Source organism: Ornithodoros turicata, chromosome 6 (genome assembly GCF_037126465.1).
Source record: "Ornithodoros turicata isolate Travis chromosome 6, ASM3712646v1, whole genome shotgun sequence".
Classification (NCBI taxonomy): domain Eukaryota; kingdom Metazoa; phylum Arthropoda; class Arachnida; order Ixodida; family Argasidae; genus Ornithodoros; species Ornithodoros turicata.
The window spans coordinates 67,778,519-67,798,977 of NC_088206.1; the positions used below are offsets into that span (position 1 = coordinate 67,778,519).

Sequence of the window (20,459 nt, forward strand, 5' to 3'; positions counted from 1 at the left end):
ATATGAGATCTTGGCTGCGTAGGCGGTGGCGGAAGTCTAATATCCCGCAGCTTCTCTTTGCTGAATCTCTTCTAGCCCCTCTGAACGTTTCCCTTGTGGACATAGTTGCACCAGTGCTCCCGCCCACACCCGCCTCCATTCAGGTCCTCGATATCTTTGGCCCCGGTGCTAAACACGCCACCTTGCGTGGGATCTGCAGGCGGAGTTAACAGATCACCTCTCACGGTTCACTGACCATCTGGTCATTGCAACCGTCGCGTCTATGTCAGGCGAACGAGCTGCTGTGGGTGTCGTTATTTCCCAAATCGACTCTCACTTCTCTGTTCGCCTTCCGGACTACACGCCCGTGTACGAGAGAGTGTTCCTGGCGATGTTATTGGCGTTGCGGAGAGTCCCCACGTGCTTCAGTAAGGTCCTTGTGCTATCTAACTCTTCATCGGTAGTATCGGGCTTAGATAGTCACACCAACGCGTGGTTTCATGCATTGCTGTCGCATATTCCTCGTCATATCTCTCACCTTGTCATTACTTGGGTCCCTGGCCATCGTGGTCTCTCGTTCAATGCGGCTGTCGACGCCTTGACGAAGATGGCCCTGGCTGGCCCGCTGATCAATATTCTTCCGCTAATCGCCGACGTCGTTCGTCGCGCTTTAGACGCTATGTCACCCTCTTTCGACAGCACTCACCCCGCCCTGGGTATGAACACCTATCCTTCTCCTGGAACCCGAACCCCTGCACCTCTCGCCGAACCGAAGTCTCCGGTGCCTTGCCCTCCCGCTGAGTTTCTACCTCCATCAAGCTGGGGTGCTATCTTCACCAGGGTGTCTACACTGCGGTCATGATGAAACCGTGCAGCATTTCGTACTCGAGTGCACCCATTATCGCAGTCTACGCTCTCCATCTGGTCCTGGCCGATCGCCCTTAGTGGATAACGGCCACTGCCCCAGGATGAAGAAGAAGGACATAGAAACGGACAACGCAGCTAAACTTGGAGGTGGAAGAAGGTGGAGTTACTTGGATCTGACCTGGCCTTAGTCCCTATCATTACTGCACAGACATAGACAAACATCTTTCGCCCCTCTTGTCCTGGCCAATCTCCCTTAGTGGCTCACGGCCATTATCTCATTGGTAGAAGAAGAAGGAGGAGGAGGCCACGGCCAGGTTCAGGTTCAGGTTGCCTAAACCCTTTGGAATCAGGGCGGGCTCCGCACGGGCCATCATCTCATTGGTAGAAGAAGAAGAAGAAGAAGAACTTGGACGTTGGACGGCTAGCGGCCAAGGCCACTGCCCCCCCCCCCCCCCCGGGCTGAAGAAGAAGAAGAACTTGGACGTTCGTTGCCCATGTCCGCGGTGCGGCGGTATTATTCCACAACTGGTTAATCCTCCAGGTGAAGAAGAAGTTTCAAATTCTCCTCGCGCCTCACGTACCGATCGTTGGAACATTCCTGTGCGCCGCTTTCGAGGAGAAGGCAGAACATCCCCAACCGAGCAACGAGTCACCTCCACTACCCAGTCATTCGCTGCCGCGTTTGAGCTTCAAATTCCTGTTCGGTAAGAACGTACCTTGATCATTTGCTTGATGTGAATTCTTGTTCAGGATTGGTATTCTCATTGTCAGGGAAAGCTCTATACTAAATAGCTTGGTACACCCTTTACTGAACATAACACATGGAGGCAAGCGAGCTGGTGTGAAGATGTAGACGGCAACACTACCTTGAAATCTTCTCAAGGAAATGTTGCCTTTTACGTCCTTTATGTTATGTGGTTCGTTTTTGGTTGATCGTTTGCCTCGGTGCATTTCACCATGAGTAATATTGCGGGTACGTATCGCTGATGAATTCTGGTTGCACCAGGGTTCAGACTATGAGAATGAGGATAAGGAAGCTCCCGGATTCCGTACTCACGACTGGTGCTCGCTAATTTCAGGTCCTTATCTATTACCAGTCACACAGCAAGGAATCTACAAGGATGGGCGAAGGTATGTGTGACGTCATTTCATTTTTCTGTACAATGCACGAGGCTTTGTCCTATATTTTCAGAGTCCGCAATGTCTTCAATGTCTGGCATGTCTGGAATGGGTACGTGCACTTTATCGCCATATGAGTTAGCTGTACATGGCACATAGCTATTGTATAGCTGGGAAGTAAAGTGCGGTGTCTTTCGGGATGAGTCTCTCTTATAGTTTTGTCTCTGTTTCAGAGTCCAGTCAGTCCCAAGGATCGACTGGAGATGCTCCGGCAGGTAAATCCCGAGAATTCAACGCAGGAACTTTACGAAGCAACGACGTCCCGTATCGAACGCCATTATAAACGCACGTCTTAGAGAGACCGTCGAAGAGATAGGATCGCGTCCGCAGAAAAGCCGCGTCACGGAGTGTAACCCAAGCGATCGAGACACATTGTACAACGGCAATCTCCAATACGCTGAACTGCTATTTCTGTCATTTTTCTTGGTACATAGATTGGAAACGCCCAGCTCAGGCCTTGTGGAGCGCCATCAACCTGCTAAGCTTATTGTGGATGACACGCCACTTTATGCAGAATCCAGAAAATCCTTGGGCCTTTAAGCGGTCCACAAACGCGATCTTGCCATCGAACGATCGAAAATTTATTCCGAAAATTTCACGCGCGTATCTCATTTTGCGCGGGAGCAATCGTTCGAAATCTGGACGTGGGTGAAATTTTACAGCGTCGGCTGAAAACTCCTATCACGTGACTCCCGCAGAGCGTAACCCAACCAGGAATACGAAGTGGGGTGCGATATTAGGAAGGCTCGACTGGCCAGTAGGCATCGCATGCCGACAAACCATTTCAACCACTATTGTCAGAACCATTATTAACACGCAGGTGAAGCTGAAAAGTGCGGTACAATAGGCCATTTGCAAAAGTTCCAGGCAGCAGCGCGCGCCCTGGTAGGGCATGCCGGGAAATGCTGGGCAAAACGACAGCGACGGTGCATATACACCAGTACGACGACGACAACGATCGGAGACTATAGCAAATCACTGCCCTCCTGGCTGAAGAAGAAATCACTGTAGTTTTGCGCAGCATTTTCCGGCACACTTAGCCAAGGCGCGCGCTGCGCCCTCTAAACGTACGCAACCGTGCCGTACGACGAAAAATCCATATTGTAGCTGAAAGTTATCTGTTGGCCTTACAGCAGGTGGAGGCGGGTAAGTGTTTTGACGGCAACCTAAACGATTACTCGGCGATGAAGTTATCTGGTCTCATGATGGCCCGAGCAGCAGTGGAGATTCTAATTTCCGCTTTTTGCAGAAACACTGCAATAATTGTTACTGGCGTCGTCGTGCTCCTCGTCGGGGTTGGCATCGGTGCCTTTCTCCTCCTGGGACAAGGTCAGCCCTCTCTTCGGCATTGCCAAATTAGTATGTTAAGCACGGGCGTGGCTGCAAAAAACGTTTGGAGTGGACATGGGGGATGCACTGTGGTTGAGATTCGCTGGATGATGGGAGAAAACCCGTCGAGGCTGGTAATTGCAAATTAGGGGGAAGACCTCGAGACCTGGAGGAACGTGTGAACTGCCACCTTGCCGTGGACAGTAACACTCACCCGATACAGCCAGGGTATCTAAGTGGGTACTTTCGCAGGCTAAAGCCAAAACTTTTCCTTGGGCTTCGTGGACTCTCACGCGTTTGATTGCCTGCGCACGCGGGTGAACGTTGTTCACCGTGGGCACAGATTCCGCGGCAGAACGCGACAAGTTCGCCAGAGCTGTACTACGTTTTCGTCGAATGGAGGGAGGAAGAAAAAGTTTGGTTACGTTTTCTTCGAACTGGCAGCCGTTTCTGTGACGCCGGACTCAAACATGAACAGTTTTCTGCCGTAAGACTTCGTGGACTCGGGACACGTAGCACGCGATACTGCCTCCCACTTGTGGTGTCCGCGTCACGACCTACTAGATTATAACGACCATGTCGTAGGCACCCCTTCGCAGCGCCGTATTTTTGGAAGGTCGCGGTGGCGCTACTCATCGTCCCAGTTATTGCTTCATCAACTTCTACAATACTTTGTACTTCAGCTTACCTTAGTATTTCTGTACAAGCGGTGGATATTCCACAGATGTTTCATTCTGGAAGTTGATTATCATCATCATTCTACGCGTTTTCATAGGAGCTATCGCTGTCGTCTGCTACGGTAGTCGTACATACGCTTCTGCGCGTTCAGAATTTCCAACGTCCAATCGTGGTGCAGATCGCGTGCCAATGAGTAGCGCCCGTAGCGGATCGTGCGGACGGGGCTCCTCACAGGGGTTGCTGATTATGACATGGTCGTTATAAGTGTAAGTGTAAAAGTATAAGTAAGTTATAAGTGTAAGGTCGTAGGTCGTGGTCCGCATGTACGTCGCTTGGGTCGAACGCATGTGTACGCCAACATTTGCACGCTATGAACAGCACTGGTGTGAACCAAGCTCTAGCCATCGTATTGTAGCCTTTGGTTTCCGACGCTTTTCCCAATCCCGCGGTATATAATTAGCTCGGTAAGATCGCGAGTTCTGACCATACTGATAATTTGCTCGCTACAGCCCCCAGTATGGTATGCATAGTCTATGCTCCCTGATGTAAAAAGGTAACCAGCGGTAAAAACTGGACAAGAGCTGGTTACCTTTTTTTTTTACCTTTCACGCTGGTTACCTTTTTCCATTACTATGTACCAACAGGCCCAAACATTCACCCTTCTATGCTCCTTGCCATCCTCGGTGATAATTCTTTCGCAACTGCAGTGGCAAATTGGCTAGTTATCTGTTAATGTCAGCAGGAGCGTCGCGGTCCTTCCGTCTCCTTCCGGTCATTCCCTGCAGCACACGTGGTTGCGAGACTACTAGCAGACTACTCTGTCAGGAGAATCACCCGAAGGAACCCGCGAACGCAGCGGCGAAACTTCTGTCATATAAAATGATAAACAGGTCAGACGACTTGGATAGTATAGCAGGTCAGACGAACTAGATGTCGTAGCACAATGGGTAGATTTTCCTTTTTTTTGGGGGGGGGGGGGGATTCCACAATACCCAAAATCCCAAGTATCCCAACACGCTCGCGTGGGCCGACTGGGAGGCTCCCAGAGCCAGCAGTGCTGCAGTCTAGCGTTTTTTCCTGGGTTTTCCTCAGACGCTGTCAGACATATTGTCGGCACAGTTCCCTTAGAAGTCGGCCCAGGACGCACATTCCCCCAGAGCGTTAATCGTGACCTGACCCACCTCTGAGGCCTACAACGGCAAGCTGCTTCAGAAGCACCACCACCGCACGCGACAGGGCGCGTGCGCAATGCTTGCAGTTGCTTTGTAAGAATTGCCTTGCATTGCCTGGTCTTCCTCTAGTTCTTGTCTCGTCTAGTGCTTGTCTTGTAGCGCTCTTGTTTGCTAATGGCTATCACGACTCCCGTATTGCGGGTGATTTGTTTTTGTACCGAAATGTAGATGCATGGTTGTAATCTATGTGCGATCGTGATGTGACATTTGGATTTGGATTTCTTTTTATTACCACATAAATTTTATACATGATACTGTGATAGGACCGCGAGGTGAAACCTGTTGTGTAACCATTGACTTACAAGAGCTTATAAACATTACAGGTTCAGGTAAGTAGTTCCCGCAAGTGGAAATATTTCTCTGGCTTGAGTGTGTCGACAAGGTACTCCAACAGCTTTCACAGAAGTACGGAATATAGACAGACAGACGTCCATACTGATGTGGACCTCGTTACCCTAGTAGCGTGGAGCTGAGAGCCGCTTTGGAATATATTCCCACAAACGCCTCACGGCACGTCTCAGAGACGCGAATTAGAACTCTGCGTGTATGTGTTTGAACAATCATTTCGGAGACACTCCGGCACTGAATAGTAATGCCATATGCCACTGTCATTCACAGAAAAGCTCGCACTGAGCATGCAGGAACAGGGGGGGGGGGGGGCGGTTACAGACCGGCACCTAAAGAAGTGCCGTATAGATACCACAGCGCATAAGCGTGGCCATGTAAAAGTAGTGAACGAAGTACTCAGCATGGCAGTACAGCGCTGGAAGTTTACGGAGCCCGCTCCGGCACATTCCTGCCTGAGAGTGACAACACCAGCAGCGAGTGGGACGAACCCAGTTTCAGCCAGTAACGTTCCACTCACCTGCCACGTTTCACCGCTAGCATGTCACACTCAGTGAGGAATGCGCCTGAGCCTGTCCACTTTTGTCCAGCTTTTTGTCCGTGCTAGCTGGACGCCTTTTCTGTGACACTTCATAATTGTCACAGAAAAGGCGTACGCCTCCCGTTTTCAACAAACCAGGGCAGATAACGATATCATTCGAGGTTATGGTTGGCTAGGAGCATGCTATGCGGTGAAGTTCATTTTTAAGAGTGCAGGGATGGGCATAAATACAAAATACTTTTCAATATGGAGAATTCAAATACAAAATACCGTAACTACTACCATAAATAATGTGACTAGATGGCATCTGGACTTACAGAAATAATCATGATCATAACAACAAATCAGCGAGCAACAATAACATTTATTTGTTCGTGACCACTTCGAAGTTCCAAGTTAATGTAGAATCTTTTAGGCATCCTATGTTCGGCCGTACAATCAGATTGGCAAAGGAGAACAGCATCTCCACAGGTGCCGATGAACAAAGGCTCGTACTAAATTTGACGAAGGTGCTTCGTACAACAAGGTAATCGGGTAGTCGCGACCGTTGTCCGCAACAACAGTGAAAAACTTGCCATCTAGAGTGGTTACCGCGTGCGCATGCTGGCGCAAGCACGGCATAACGCGCCCCAAACTCGTCCGTCTTCCCGAAAGGTCAAATGCAGTAAGTTTTAATTGGCATTTAAATATAATTACAAAAATACAAAATATAAATACATGTATTTGTATTTTAAACAGTATTAATTACAATGTATTTAAATATGCCCACCCCCCAGTTGGACCATATGTTTTCTGGCGCAGGGAAGCTTATTCCAAAACTTGCACGGTTTTGCTTTTTTCATCCCCGTGCACTGCGACGCCAGGTCACGTGGTACCACCAGAAATACCACCCAGAGAAAATACACGTGAGAAATTCATGTTCCGAGGCTGGAACACACAGAAAGGACAAATACATACGAAGTGTGGTTGGATTGTCCCTTCAGGTGACGCGCCCTTGGGAAGTCGCTCGCGCCTTTTTCTAATGGCCTATGCGCATGCGTATGACCTTGAGGCACCGGAGAGGGTTATCTCAGTCTTCACTAGATGGCGCACTACGGGGACAACAGAAGCGGGGAACACTGGGGAGACCGCACGAATGGCGGGAGTTCGTTGGCCCCACTCTGGACCGGTTTTGGTCCTTTGTGCTATCCACGTGGATTCCTTTTGACGGGCGCCGAGCATGGCTATCTGGAGAGCCACTAGGATACGACGCGTATGTGAAAAGTCCATTGGTATAGCCCTGGACCGGTAATCCAGAAGATGTGGGTTCGAGTCCTATACAGTTGGCTAACCTTTTCAGTGACTTCCATCGTTCGTCATTCTTTCAAAATGCACGTGTTCGAGTTCGACCCCGACGGTTTCGAGTTACTGAAACCGTTGGAATATTCCTACGGTTTCAGTAAACAGGAAGGGGGCTTGAAAAGGTCCCCGAAGGAGTGAATCCCGTTGAATAGCCTGAAACCACGGCCCAAACACAACAGAATATCTAACTTTACCGCTCCCACACTGTCAAGTCTGGCAATCTACAGGATTACTATGGCACGATTTCTGTCTTAGGAGGAGGTGACGTCGACAATGACGATGACAGCGTCAGCCCTGGAGGTGGAGGCTCATCATCGTCATCATCATCATCTTCACCAGGGGGCGGGTCTTCTGACTCGAATCCATTTCCCGGTCCAGAACCACCGGCGCCAACGCCAGAGCGTGAGTATGCTGATTTGGTGGTCTCCCCTAATGCTCGACACCAGATCAATGGTGACTCCAATGTTGTGAGTCGTCCTATAGCATAAAATGAGTAGCTGTCTTCGAGGTCATTAAGATACGTTCGTAGCTGGCGGATTGCGGTCAAAGGATGCCAGTCTTGTACCACCTAGAATACCAGAGGACAGAAAAATATTCAATGGAAAGTGGGAACACGTGGGGGTCTCAAATCCACTATACAGGGTGTTCAAAATTAAGCTTGCACGAGCGCTACGCAAACACAGCGATGACAGGAAACCAGATGACTTTACGCTACTTGTGTAAGAAACAGGTGCTGCTAATTATGTAGCACCTGTTTCTTACTCAAGGAACAGAAAAATAGCAGCCAGTTTTCTTTCTTTCGCCTATTTATAAAGTGCTGGTGAAAGCTTAACTTTGAACACCCTGTACAAAGGAGTTCGTGACGCCATGAAGAAACAAAGCCTAGTTGCGTGAACTAGGTGACTCCAATGAGGATCATGCAGTGCCGACCGTAGGTATGGCGACGAGGAGTTGCCCGGGCAGCGATATGTAGCCGGAAAAAGCCTCCATTTGAAATCCTTTGCAGCGATTGGCTGACATGCGAAGGAATGCTGGCCGTTGGTTTGGAGGTTGGTCTGGTACTGTGAAGCAGTGTTGCCAAATTTGGGGAAAGTCGCTAAATTTAGCGGATTTCGAGGTCTGTTAGCGACAAAATTTTGTATATGGGATTAGCGGATTTTTTGGTGACTTTCTGACATGTTCATCGACTGTTTAGCGACAAATATTCCTTCATGAAGTCAGGAAGAATCGCTCACATTTCAGTGGCCGACAAGCTCTAGCGAAGAATAATATGAAATCGCGCCACTTCTCGCTGGCCCTAACTCCTCAGGGCCGATCACCTGTAACGGAGATCTCTCAGCGTGCTCCCTGCAGGTGCAGTTTCGTAGTTTCTTCGCAGCGCTAGTTTCTTTGAGCTGTTTCCAGTTTGCCCCATTGCTGACGTGCCACGTGGCCTAGACGCAAGCGCTTTCCAAAATACCGCATCAGAAATACCGCAAGAGCTGTGTGATGCTGCCAGTATTCAAGGGATAGCTTCGTCCAGTCAGACTGACACAAGGGTGCTGTGCACCTATATTATAAGCGTGAGATTTGTGCGAGGTTGTCAGACAAGCAGGTCGGAACAAACCATGTTCAGTGCCTCCGGTGACAAAACGAGAAAAAGTTCTGCAGATGATGTTCAAGATGGCGAATTTCATTTACTTTCTCTCATTTCATTCTCTTTCTCTTTCACATTTCTTCATGTTCTCTCTTGGCCATCCACTACGCTCATTTGCTGAATCATCTTGGTAGGGCTGTCACCATATTGTTTCATAACATGCAACGAACAAAAAGGAAACAATAGCGGCAGCGACTTTTTTAGCGACTTTGTTTAAATTTCGACTTTTCGGGGCGCCACTAGTGACTTCTTGCGAATGTGATTTGGCGACACTGCTGTGAAGCAGCAACCATACAATTTCAGACTGCTGGCTCGTTTGACAGCCCGGGTGCTCAGTATACTAACGACACAAATTGGGTTCAAATACAGGCAACCCTGTGTCCCCACACGAACTTCGCAGTTGTCGCTGTGTAGGGCGGCGAACATGAACATCCCAATAATGGGATCACACAGCGACATCTGTGGACAGTTACCATCACCACGCCAAGGCTACCTACTACTACTACTACCTACTACCACGCCAGACGTGGTGCATTTTTGCGTAGCTACTTTTATAGGGATTCTGCTGACTGTTCCTTTACCCATTTCAACGATGGACAAATGTTCTTGCATTTTGAGAGAACATATGTGAAGAAATAACTCCAAGAAGCCGACCACTTAGAGGGTTGGGGACATGTAACACCGTTGTTTCCCACCAGTCGTCGCTCCTTGTCTTGTTTCTGTCGCACGTGATTTCCAGCGCGGGTTAAGTTCGGAATAAGCTTTGAAATGCCGCTGCCAATAACAGCTTGCCTGCTGCTTTACAGTACCTTTAAACCTCCAAAATCCCGGGCCACGGCACCGTCCTCTACGTGGTTTCAGATTTACGGACAGAAATCGTTTAGTGAATAGTGAGTTTTAGTGAATCGTTTTTCCTCAAACGGTTCGCGAACGCTTTTGTGGATGGCCATTGAGGAGGGGGAGTGACGGACAACGGGATCATCCGACTGCTTTGTGGCAAAACCGATCGCGAACCGTTTTGAGAGGAAACTGTTCTCTACAGCTGGCTGTTATCGGAGCAGCACATTTCCGGAGGCCGCGACGTACTGGGACATAACGGAAAAACCTACGCAATAGTATATGGAAGGCAGCATTTCCGAGAGCATATCTATACAGGGTGTTTCAGTTAAATCCCCGGGCTAAATAATTCGCGAACCGGTGCACCAATCGAATAACTTTCTTTTTTACAAGCGGCGAAGCGCAAAAAGACGCTCTTTCACTCCCTTATCCATCAATGAATTACACCGATGAATTACGTCCTTTTGCGCTTCGCCGCGACCAGCCGCGACAAAAATACGTAAACCGAAACCAATTAATTACTGCAACAAATGACCCGCTTCGGTGGCAGATTTTTCTCTGAAAGGTGTCCACTGAAGGTCCCAAAAGGGGTAGTACCCATTTTAATACCGACAGCGCCCTGCTTTAGAAGTTACGCTTTTTTACGAAACTCATTTGCATTTTTATTTAAATAATGAGCGCCTCCCGCTCATTCACGCGGTGCGCATCTTGTAGGCGGTATTGGACAGATACTTGTAAAAAAGAAAGTTATTCGATTGGTGCACCGGTTCGCGAATTATTTAGCCCGGGGATTTAACTGAAACACCATGTATATGCTTTCTTTATTTCGGAGGGTTTTCAATGCGCTGTAGGGAAGTCTAACTGTGAACCTTACCGGCCTAGTGCTGCTTCGGTGTCACGCGTACGCACTACACAAGTAATTTTACGTCGTTGGGGTGCGCACTTTCGTCCAATGTCACATTCATGGGCGGACGCTCTCAGTAGTAAACAAGACTGCCATAGCCACGGTGAACTGAAGAAAGTAAAAAAGTAAATCAAAATCATATGCTGTCATCCCTGTGCTAAGGTGGAGGAGGGTGCGTGAAGTCTATGTCGTGTCGTTGTCGTGTCGTGTCTTGATGTCACGTATAGGTAGGTAATGTCAGAGTAGGTAAGCGGATGATGCACCCTCGATATCCCATATTGCGCTTTGTTTCCATGCTGTCGTGTAGTATTACAGGGAATGAAGTCATCACAATAGAAAAATAAAATGTCACTGAAATGTCATCACACAACAGTAATAGCCATTACCGGAATTCAATAGCGGACGATAATTTTCTGTTTCCTGTAATGGAGGACAGTGGTATGCGTTTCCGTTATCGTTACCCTCTGTAATTTCGCTAATATACCGTTTCTGTCTCCGTTACCATTACCGATACCCTTCCCTGGTAGAAACCTTCTCACTAGTCTTTCCCGCGTTTCATTTCGCCACATATTGGCTTACGGTTTGGTGACGCACGCATTCGGACGCAGGTATGTGAGCAGCGGAACGGATTGCTTACAACTCACGCATACGCACGCAGCAGAACGCACTAGTGTGAACCATGCGTTAAGCATGTAAACACATACAGAGGCATATGTAAAAATATTAACAATTTGCTCAGTAAAACATGTTCGAATGCACAACAGTCTTTTCCGTACACTATTCCCTACTAAAAAGAATAAAATTTGCCAGTAATCAAATCTGTAAGTTATGTTACGGTTTAGTGTAACTTGGCACAAGCTTGGCACAACGCAGGCTGGCCAACGCTTGGCAAGTCATGCCGAGCGCCAAGTTGGGTGGCCAAGCACTTGCCTTGCTAGGCCAGATCGGACAGCAAAGCAAATTCCAGCTTTTCTCACTATCACAATGTCGCTTGGGGTACGTTGGGGCGTCTTTCAGGACACATGCTCTTGCTGGTGGTAGACACGTTACGCTTATGCTCAGTAGCACTAATCGTCTTTTCAGCACCACCGAAGGAGCCGCCGAAGAACTTTGTGATGTGCACTGTTGGCGTACGCTTCAGGGACCCAGGGAAGTACAAGGACGTCCCGTGCGATTACATTATATTCGACAACATGGTTGTGATTCCATCAGGGATAATTCCCTCTCAAGATTTCATTGCATGGCAACACTTCCTCGAGGTAAAGTAGCGGTAATAACTGTACAGCAGCCTAGTACAAGCAAAAGCAGGACGCGCTCTCGACACTGCGGCATACTACTGACGTACGTGCGCGGGTACAAAAAAAAAAAAAAAAGGTACGATTCGGTAGAGCTGCATTGCAACCACATTTCTACTCCAACCAGTTTGAAGTACCGTCCCGCTGCAACTCTGGGTATAGGAAATTCTACCTTTTTTTCTTTTAGATTGTACTTGCCATCGGTAATACGTCATTGAACTGTGTTACTAACGGCTCTGCACTAACGGCGCTTCCAACGAGCCTACATGTGACCTAAAGGCCCATTCACACATGCGTTTTCAAAAAGCGGCGCCGCGCGGCTGAGAGGAGCCGGTCACACTTGCGTTTGCCACCAGCGTGCAAACGCGTTTCCTTGTTGCTATCCCAAGATTGTATATAATTTCAGCTTGCATAATCAATCGTCGAATCGATAGACATTTAGTTTCCTTCTTCTGAAGCCACCTGTGAAGACCTGAAGAAGAGCTGCAGTTGAGGCGAGATACATGTTTACCTGCCGACGACCACGATGAGCTGACACAATTGGGCACCGCGTATCACTGCAGTGCGCAGGCTACCCTATTATCCACAGAAATACCGCCTATGTACGGTCGCTGCTTGACATTATAGTCTTCTCTTCCTTCTAGTTTATTGCTGCGGGATCAAAGCAGCCCATGCCTGGTATCTCACTTATGGGGGCCCACTTAGATGATCCAAAATACGATGTCCCAGAAGAAAAGACCTTGACGAGCATGGCTGACAAAGGAATCGTCGCCTACGGCATCAGCTCACTATCTATGCCAAAGGCAAGCACGGACCTGCCCAAACTAACCAGCAAAGTAACAAGCTTTTTCAGTGTAAGTACGCGGAAGTACCTAGTGCGGGTATATGGTGTGCCCTTACCTCATGCTCAGTTCATATCGACGAAGGGGCTCTAAAGCGTGGAAAGCGGGTGGTTTCATCTCGGGGTGGAAGGATATGAACTCATTTGACTTGTCGCGAGGATGTCTTTTTCCTTGCGAGTCACCTACAGGGTAAATATTGAAAAATCTCTCCCACGCGCACCGCGGATCCAATGGATTCTGCAGCACGCGACAGGTTCCATGCATGTTCATGAGACGTGACCCGAAACCGAGAGATTGCATTTTTACCTCCCCTACTTGCGCCCCTAGGAATAACTGCGCGTGTTAAGGGACAGGAGAGCTGAGTGTTCTCCAGAATACCCCCCTTGTTCCTCGCTACGAAAGAATATCCGCGTAGTCTTGTCTGTAGCCAGGGAAGTGGAGAGAGACGCTCCGAGGGGGAGGAGGGCGCGTAGAGCGCGCGCCGGCAGAGTACACTTTACTCCCGTAGACTGCAATTACTCCCCATTTTAGTCTCCTAACCCGACATTCAGTCCCAACATTTACTCCCCAGGACTGCTAATTGAACTTCGCGAATGGTCTCCCGAATGCAACAGTCTACGTAAATATGTGCTATTGGTCAATTTCGTGGCATAAGGCTGTATAACTAGCAATTTTCCAACGTAGCAATTTTCCAGCCACACAGAGTTAGAAACAGCGCTTCTTTCTTCGCAAATTGGCCGAGCAGTCCCCTATCGGCGATGTCGCGCACGTGTAAGATAGTCTCCGAGGTAAGGCCACGCAGCGCTACCTCTCGGGAGAGTACCATCGCATTCACAGCGTCGTCTGCTATAGGGAGAGCAGTTCAGCGCGGCCTCCCCTCGGGGAGGGTATTGGTATAGTACCTTCGTGCGCGACATCGCCGATAGGGGATCGCTCAGCCGAGGACTGGAGGACAACAGTGTCCCCAACAGTACCTGGGACTCGTGCAGGGCGTGAAATGCAGTCTCCACTCTGTGACATTCATTTACTCCCGAAAGGGACTATTTTTTTGTGGCAGTGCATTTAGTCCCAAAAAAGAAGTAAAATCTCTTCCTGAGAGTGTAGCGCAGAGAGCCGAACCTGAACCGAAAGCCGTTATTAACCGTTACTTTTGGCCGAACCGGAACTGAACCGAACCGAAACAGCTGACGCCATCTTGGAGCTGAACCGTTAAAAAAATACCGGTAACAGATTCAATTAACGGTGCATACGGAACTAAGGGCGAAAAAAAAAACGAGAATTGGCCGAGGCAGACCCCAATTAGGGATGACAGACAAGTAAGCCTCAAACGCAGGGAAAGGTTCGAATTGGTAAGGGCGAAACTTTGCACATTTGAACATAAACTACTTTTTCTTCTTTTATTAGCTTCGTAGCCTTAATGTTACTTGCCGAAAAAGTCGTGCCGTGCAGGAATGCTCTAGATTTGCTGGAGTCGCGAAATATATACAAATATGACTATTAACGTCTAGGACATATACATGGATGTATATAAGGAGTAGGGACCATCGACAGCTGTGGATAGCATTCATGAAGTCGCATTGATGCATATTAATGTAAGCATTCATGAACGCGCCTTTTTACATAAAGGCCCTGGGCTCAGAATGGCATCGTTCCATGGGCCAATCCAACTACATACCATGAAGTGTCGAAAGAATTAAACGTCGTGTCATGAAGTAACGGCTACCGAATGTAGCTCTGTCATGAAATGTCATGAAGCGTCGTCCTCTGCTTAACGTGTATTCGCGTCTACTGACTGGTAATCAATAATTTGAAGGAATTAAAAGACTTGGGCTAAGAGAGCAGGCTTGGTTAATTGACTGCTGTATTCCTGCCGAGATTCTGTAAGCAACCCGGTGGGTTAGTTAACTGCAGGAAACCCAAACTGGTAATTCATGGTTATGCTCCTATCGGGACCACTACTAATCATGTCAACGGAAGCGTGATTTAACATGCCTGTTGTGCTTTATTCCCACGCGTGGCCCAAACCGGTTCGAACCATTATAGTTGCCTTCCGGAGCTGAACCGGAATTGAACCTTTTGTCGACGAACCTAAACCCGAACGGAACCGATAAACGTTTCGGTTCCGTGGTCGACAGGTTCAGATGTGTCTGTGTACGCGCGCCATCAGTTATGAAAGCTGTGTGGACGAGCGGCGACGAAAGAAGGCTGAGGCTGCGAGACGCCGCGACAAGCCTGAAAGGCTCGTTTGGCTGAGGGTGTTGCTGCAAAGCGACGAAAGCGAAGCACAGGGGGCACGAAAGGAAATCCGCTTTATGCGATGCCGCAGCGCATGCATAATGGGAGAGACGTGCATGTGCCCGACGCCGAATGCCCTTTCCCTCATTATGCGCTCAAGAAGTGCGTGGACGTGCTTCGCTTTAGGATAAAATAGGTGAAAAGAAAAATTGTAAGCCAGGAAGTACGAGAGAGTCTCGTTGTGGAGGACGAGGTATAAAGTCGTGTTCCACTGGCCTGAGCATGGAACTTTACACAAATAATGGCTCTGTCGCATTCCCTGGAAGACGTCTAATACGCGTCAGGATGTCCGCCTGGCCATATAACCCGCCTACGAAAACACCATCTAGGTAGCTCTCAGTCGCAGACCCGTCTTCTACATCGCTCTTCTACGTACTACGATGCACTATAAACTAAAGCACCTTTTCTATCCTGCAGACTGAAGCAAAGTGTGCAAGAGCATTACTATAGGTGCCATATCGATATGAGGTGTTGAGAGGTGTTTACCGTCCAATACACCTTTGAATTTGAACTGGAAATATAGTGTTAATTCGTGAAAGAAAGAAGTAATCACATTAGATGATAACCTGAGTTTGACAGGGAGTTTAAGTGATAATTGCAAGAACGCATTCCCGTCACCTTTATAAACGTTTTGTGCTCCACTACACTTCACAAACGTGTCCCAACGAATTGCATTTCAGTATATGATCTATCCGATACGTCAATATAGGCTACTTCGGCACTTTGGCTAGGTATTCGAGCTTGTAGGATCGCAACGTGAAGTTAGTGTCTGTCCAAAGGGGACAACCTGCATATAGGCACACTTACCACAAGCCATACCACACTAGTCCCCCAGTGTTACCAGGCTAACGAGCCGTGCCTGTGACTCACTGCTCTCCTGTTGGGTGGAAGTGTGCCGTGTTCAGGGTGGTGTTTGCCATAGAAGCAAGAACGTCGAACTGTATATGTGACCGCATGCTGCCGCGGGAGCTTGTATTATACACTAGCTATTTGAGAGGGAGTACTTGCCAGAAGACTCCATCCTAGGGGTGTGTATTGGGGGGGGGTTGGGTTCAACCCCTCCCATACATTCGGAACACCAAAAGGTGTGCGCCGTGGAACAAGCCATTTACACACAAAGTTCCATGTTCGAAGCGTGTGTGGACAAATTCTATAGAGGATAAACCGTCCACCTGCTGTCCCCCGTGCTAGAGTGCCACTCGTACATTATGTAAATACACGCCTACTCCTACACTCTTAAAAATGAACTTCACCACATAGCACGCTCCTAGCCGACCACCATCCCGAATGACAACGTTCTCGCCCCTGATTTGTTGAAAACGGGAGGAGGAGCCTATTTTGTGCCGTGCATAATTGCACAAAATAGGCTCCTCCTCCCGTTTTCAACAAATCTAGGGCGAGAACGTTGTCATTCGGGGTGTCGGCCAGCTGCCGGACCTGTGGCTTCGTAGGGCTCACGATGTATGCAATGTTACCATAGTCTTGTTTTCTTTGCAGGCCCTGACTGCCGCGAACTCTACTATAGCAAAGAAAGGAGGGTACATGACCATGTTCTGCCTTGTGGAATTTCAAAAAGATAGCAAGGCTAGTTTTGAAGACTTCCTGAAACAATTCACGTAAGTTTTGCGTCGTTATGTTTTATGTGGCAGTGCAGCCCATCACGCAGAGAGGATAGAGGCCCAGCGACGTGTGTTTGTGTGTGTGTGTTTTTGGTGAACCAGGCAAGGTTTAAAAAAGGGAAGGATTGCGACAAGCAGCAAAAGAGTACCGTACCATATGTGGTGCGAAATGCTTTCCGTGGGACAGAATGAGTGGCTGAGAGAACCAAAAGCAAGCCGGAAGGTTCCACTAGGTACGGGGCTATGTGGGGGAGTGGTAGGGATATCGTGGAGGCCGGATGATAATGAGGCAAGGGCAAGTCTTGTGAGCTACGAGGAAGTGTGGTGAAGAATGGTGTGGTGAGTGTCAGCCCTCTCTCACTCCTCTCCTCTTCCTTCGCGCGAAAATCGGTTTGGTTAGTCCAGCCAGGCTATAGGTTTCGTGCAGCGCAGCCCAACGGACAGATGCTATGGACATGAATAGGGAATATTGGTACCTCTTGGCGCGCACGCGTGCATGAATGTTTGTCACATTTCCCTGCGTACGTACGGTATGTTATTTGCGGCCGTATTGTAGTGGCTCTATGCGATGGGAAATTTCTCGTTTCTTGATCCAATACCTTATTTCGCAGCGGGAACCTGCTCGTGGTGAAGACTCACAACATGGATCCGCCCGCCATTTTCCCGGACAAGTGCATCTTCTATCATGCATCAATGTGGAATGACCCTAAGGGTTTTGATTTCGTAAGTACTGTCTCTACTCCCGGCACGGCACGTGCTTAGTTCCAGGATTTGGAAACCTTGTGACCCTCGTATACCTGAACGCTATACCGCCGTTATATTCGTAGATTGATGCATCCACTCTGTCGCAGTCCAGCCCTTTTTTGTCGTAACGGGGAAGGCGTTCGTACATGCACCTGCATGTGGCGAGCAGAGTAGACGAGGTTTCCGAACGTGAGGAACGTCCTCCCAAACATTGTGGTCCACAGGTCAAAATCCTGGAAAGTCTCTCCGGGAAGATAGACAAAAAGTAGCAGATTTACGTCGTACGTAGCAAATTTTGCAAATTCTGCGATGTGTAGTCACCGTAACGACGATGAAGCGATTAAGCCTCCTGATTCGGTGAGCGAGGGGGGCGTACGCATTTTTGTAGCAATTTGGGTATATGATGATTGCTTTTGCCACCCTGTTACACCCTTTATCAGACGCTATGTTGGCTGCGCACTGCCACTACTGGCCTGGTGGGAGCCATAGAAGCTACCACCTTTTCGCACCAGGAAGTTTCACGGTATAACGTTTCCGAAAACGTGAAAGCAAATCTCCTTTCGCCCATCACCTTTCGCCAGTCGCCACTCTTCACTCTTTGTGTGGCTGACATCATGTGTGATTGACTGACAGTGATTCGAAAGTGTCCGTAAGCGTCCTCAGCTGCTACTGAGCGTTCGCTATAGGGTTCTGGCGACCACATGCACACTCTCAGACAAAAGGGTGTGAAAAGGTGGTAACTTCTATAGTTATCACCTAGGTCAACATAATCCAAGAGGACTCGCTGTTGGGCACGTTGGTGACTATACATGAAGATCCAAAACACAGCGCGAGAAGACACGACGGAAGAAGAGAGGACAGGACAGGCGCTGTAGGTCATGTAGGTCAACATAGCGTCGGAGAAGGGGTGTAAGGGGGCTTATACACAACGACGATATAGCAGGAAGAGGACACCGTGTCAACGCGCGCATTTACAGATCGTAGAGACATACGTGACACCACAGCTTAGTACAACTTCTCCCGCCACACATCGGCCCAAGCCGTAACACACATGTACAACGTTCCCTGTATGGAATACTGCTGGGTGTCGCCATTGCATAACCTGTCCGTCCCTCTGGTGCTTTATCGAAAGCCGCCCTATGTACGGTAGATACAGCAGCGTCGCGCTCGAGATGACATGCCGTTGCTGAGGCCTACGCGAGGTTATCTTGACGCACAGCAGTGCCCTAGCGTTCTGCTGTATCCTCAGCATCGCTCGTTGTACACTCTAAAAGCAGCACTTCACTGCATAGCACACCGTGCGCCAACCATTGCCACGACTAAGAGCGTTATCGCTTTTGATTCGAACAGACAGGTAGGCATACGCCTTTTTTGTGGCCATTTGGATATATGAAAGTTGCCACAAAAAGGCGTACACCCCCGCTCTCTCTTAGCGATAGCCCTATCATTCTTGGCAACGGTTGACGCACAGCGTGCTATGCAGAGAAGTGCTGTTTTTAGAGTGTAGATGCTCGTACGGACGTTGCTCCGTTGCTGGTACAGCACCAGTATGACTTTCCATGGGGTACACTCTTGCACGCTCCTAGCCAACCATCATCTCGAATTATATCGTTATATCTGCCACGATTTGTTGAAAACGGTATGGGCGTATACGCGTAATTGTCACAGAGGGCGTACGCCTCCCGTTTACAACAAGTCTGGCCAGATAATGATATAATTCGTGACAGTGGGTGGCACAGAGCGTGCCATGCGGTGCAGCTCATCGAGTGTAGGCACACAGCAATCTCATCGGTCTGAAGCAATCGCATCGGAAATAATACTGTCCTTGTCTGTTCAGGCGACTGTCGAGGACTCCTTGAAGAGTGTGAAAAGCCTCCCATTCGCTATCGGGGTGACTTTCAGCATGGCTGTCCAGCTAGCTGCTTTCAACAAAACAGGAGCACCTACGGACGCAAGTGCTATATCTGCGTGCGTCTACAGGTCAGTGACCAGCTACGACGATTGGTGCCCGTTAAGAAGTTCTGAAAAGTATGACGCAACGACGATGGCGGTGGTAAACGTTGTCGATATAGTTGTGGTCACCTACAACACCGAACCGTCTGCGAAGGCCTTGGTAAGTGCTTGCGTGCAGTGCAGCGCTCTGTGTCGAGCAAACAGCCTGGTAGCTTGTTTGAACCCCCTTGCCGTATATGCACTGTTCCTTCTCGGTTTTATATGGCTAACACGAAAAATAGTCGCGTTAACAAAAGGTGTAAGGAGTAACTTAGAAAAGCTGTGAATCTGCTTTCCGAGCAGCGTGGCCCCACTATCCGAGAGTGAAAAATATGCCTCCGTAGCTCCTACGTTGTCTCAGCGAAGTTATTACTATCCTGGCATTACGACCACTTATGGCGCTTTCTCTTGTTCCAGATAGCGAAGTTCAAGCAAACTGTCAAGTTGACGATCGGCGTGCTCCTCACTGATATCCAGTTTGATATCATAGAGACTTCAAAGTGTACAGAGAAGTCTCTGTCCAGGGTAAAGAGTATCGGCGACCTGATACGCGGCCAGGGGGCAAAACCCAGTCCGTAGTCAGCCGAGAGGAAGTGCCACGAGTAATAAACATATCTGAAAGTCGCCCCGTTGTTCTGTCGATGCTCACTAACTACACTCGCTACAGTGCCAGATTTACAGTGGTAGGGGCCCCGGGGCACTGTGCTTTCAGGCATTGCTTTTACCCTTGCCCGGCACAGTGTTCTCCCTGGCCATGTCACGCCGACCATACGAATGTGAGCGCTTCATGGGACTAATCAAGTT

The 20,459-nt window shown here is 48.8% G+C and overlaps 1 protein-coding gene across 1 annotated transcript; it reads left to right on the forward strand.

Moving 5' to 3' along the window:
• Window positions 1-1,328: 1,328 nt before the first annotated feature.
• On the forward strand, window positions 1,329-20,280 carry LOC135397147 (uncharacterized). Its single transcript, XM_064628513.1, has 11 exons — window positions 1,329-1,550; window positions 1,926-1,977; window positions 2,039-2,077; window positions 2,199-2,240; window positions 7,747-7,893; window positions 11,952-12,127; window positions 12,808-13,017; window positions 16,798-16,916; window positions 17,531-17,642; window positions 19,501-19,776; window positions 20,073-20,280. Exons 2-11 carry the CDS (start codon window positions 1,968-1,970, stop codon window positions 20,232-20,234), a joined length of 1,293 nt encoding a protein of 430 aa, XP_064484583.1. The 5' UTR covers window positions 1,329-1,550; window positions 1,926-1,967; the 3' UTR covers window positions 20,235-20,280.
• Window positions 20,281-20,459: the final 179 nt, after the last annotated feature.

Excerpts from the sequence above, each read along its gene's own strand:
- LOC135397147 (XM_064628513.1), top strand. Across the intron at positions 2,078-2,198 it reads GTCTGGCATGTCTGGAATGG|AGTCCAGTCAGTCCCAAGGA; the intron begins GTACGTGCACTT and ends TCTCTGTTTCAG. Across the intron at positions 2,241-7,746 it reads GACTGGAGATGCTCCGGCAG|GAGGAGGTGACGTCGACAAT; the intron begins GTAAATCCCGAG and ends TTTCTGTCTTAG.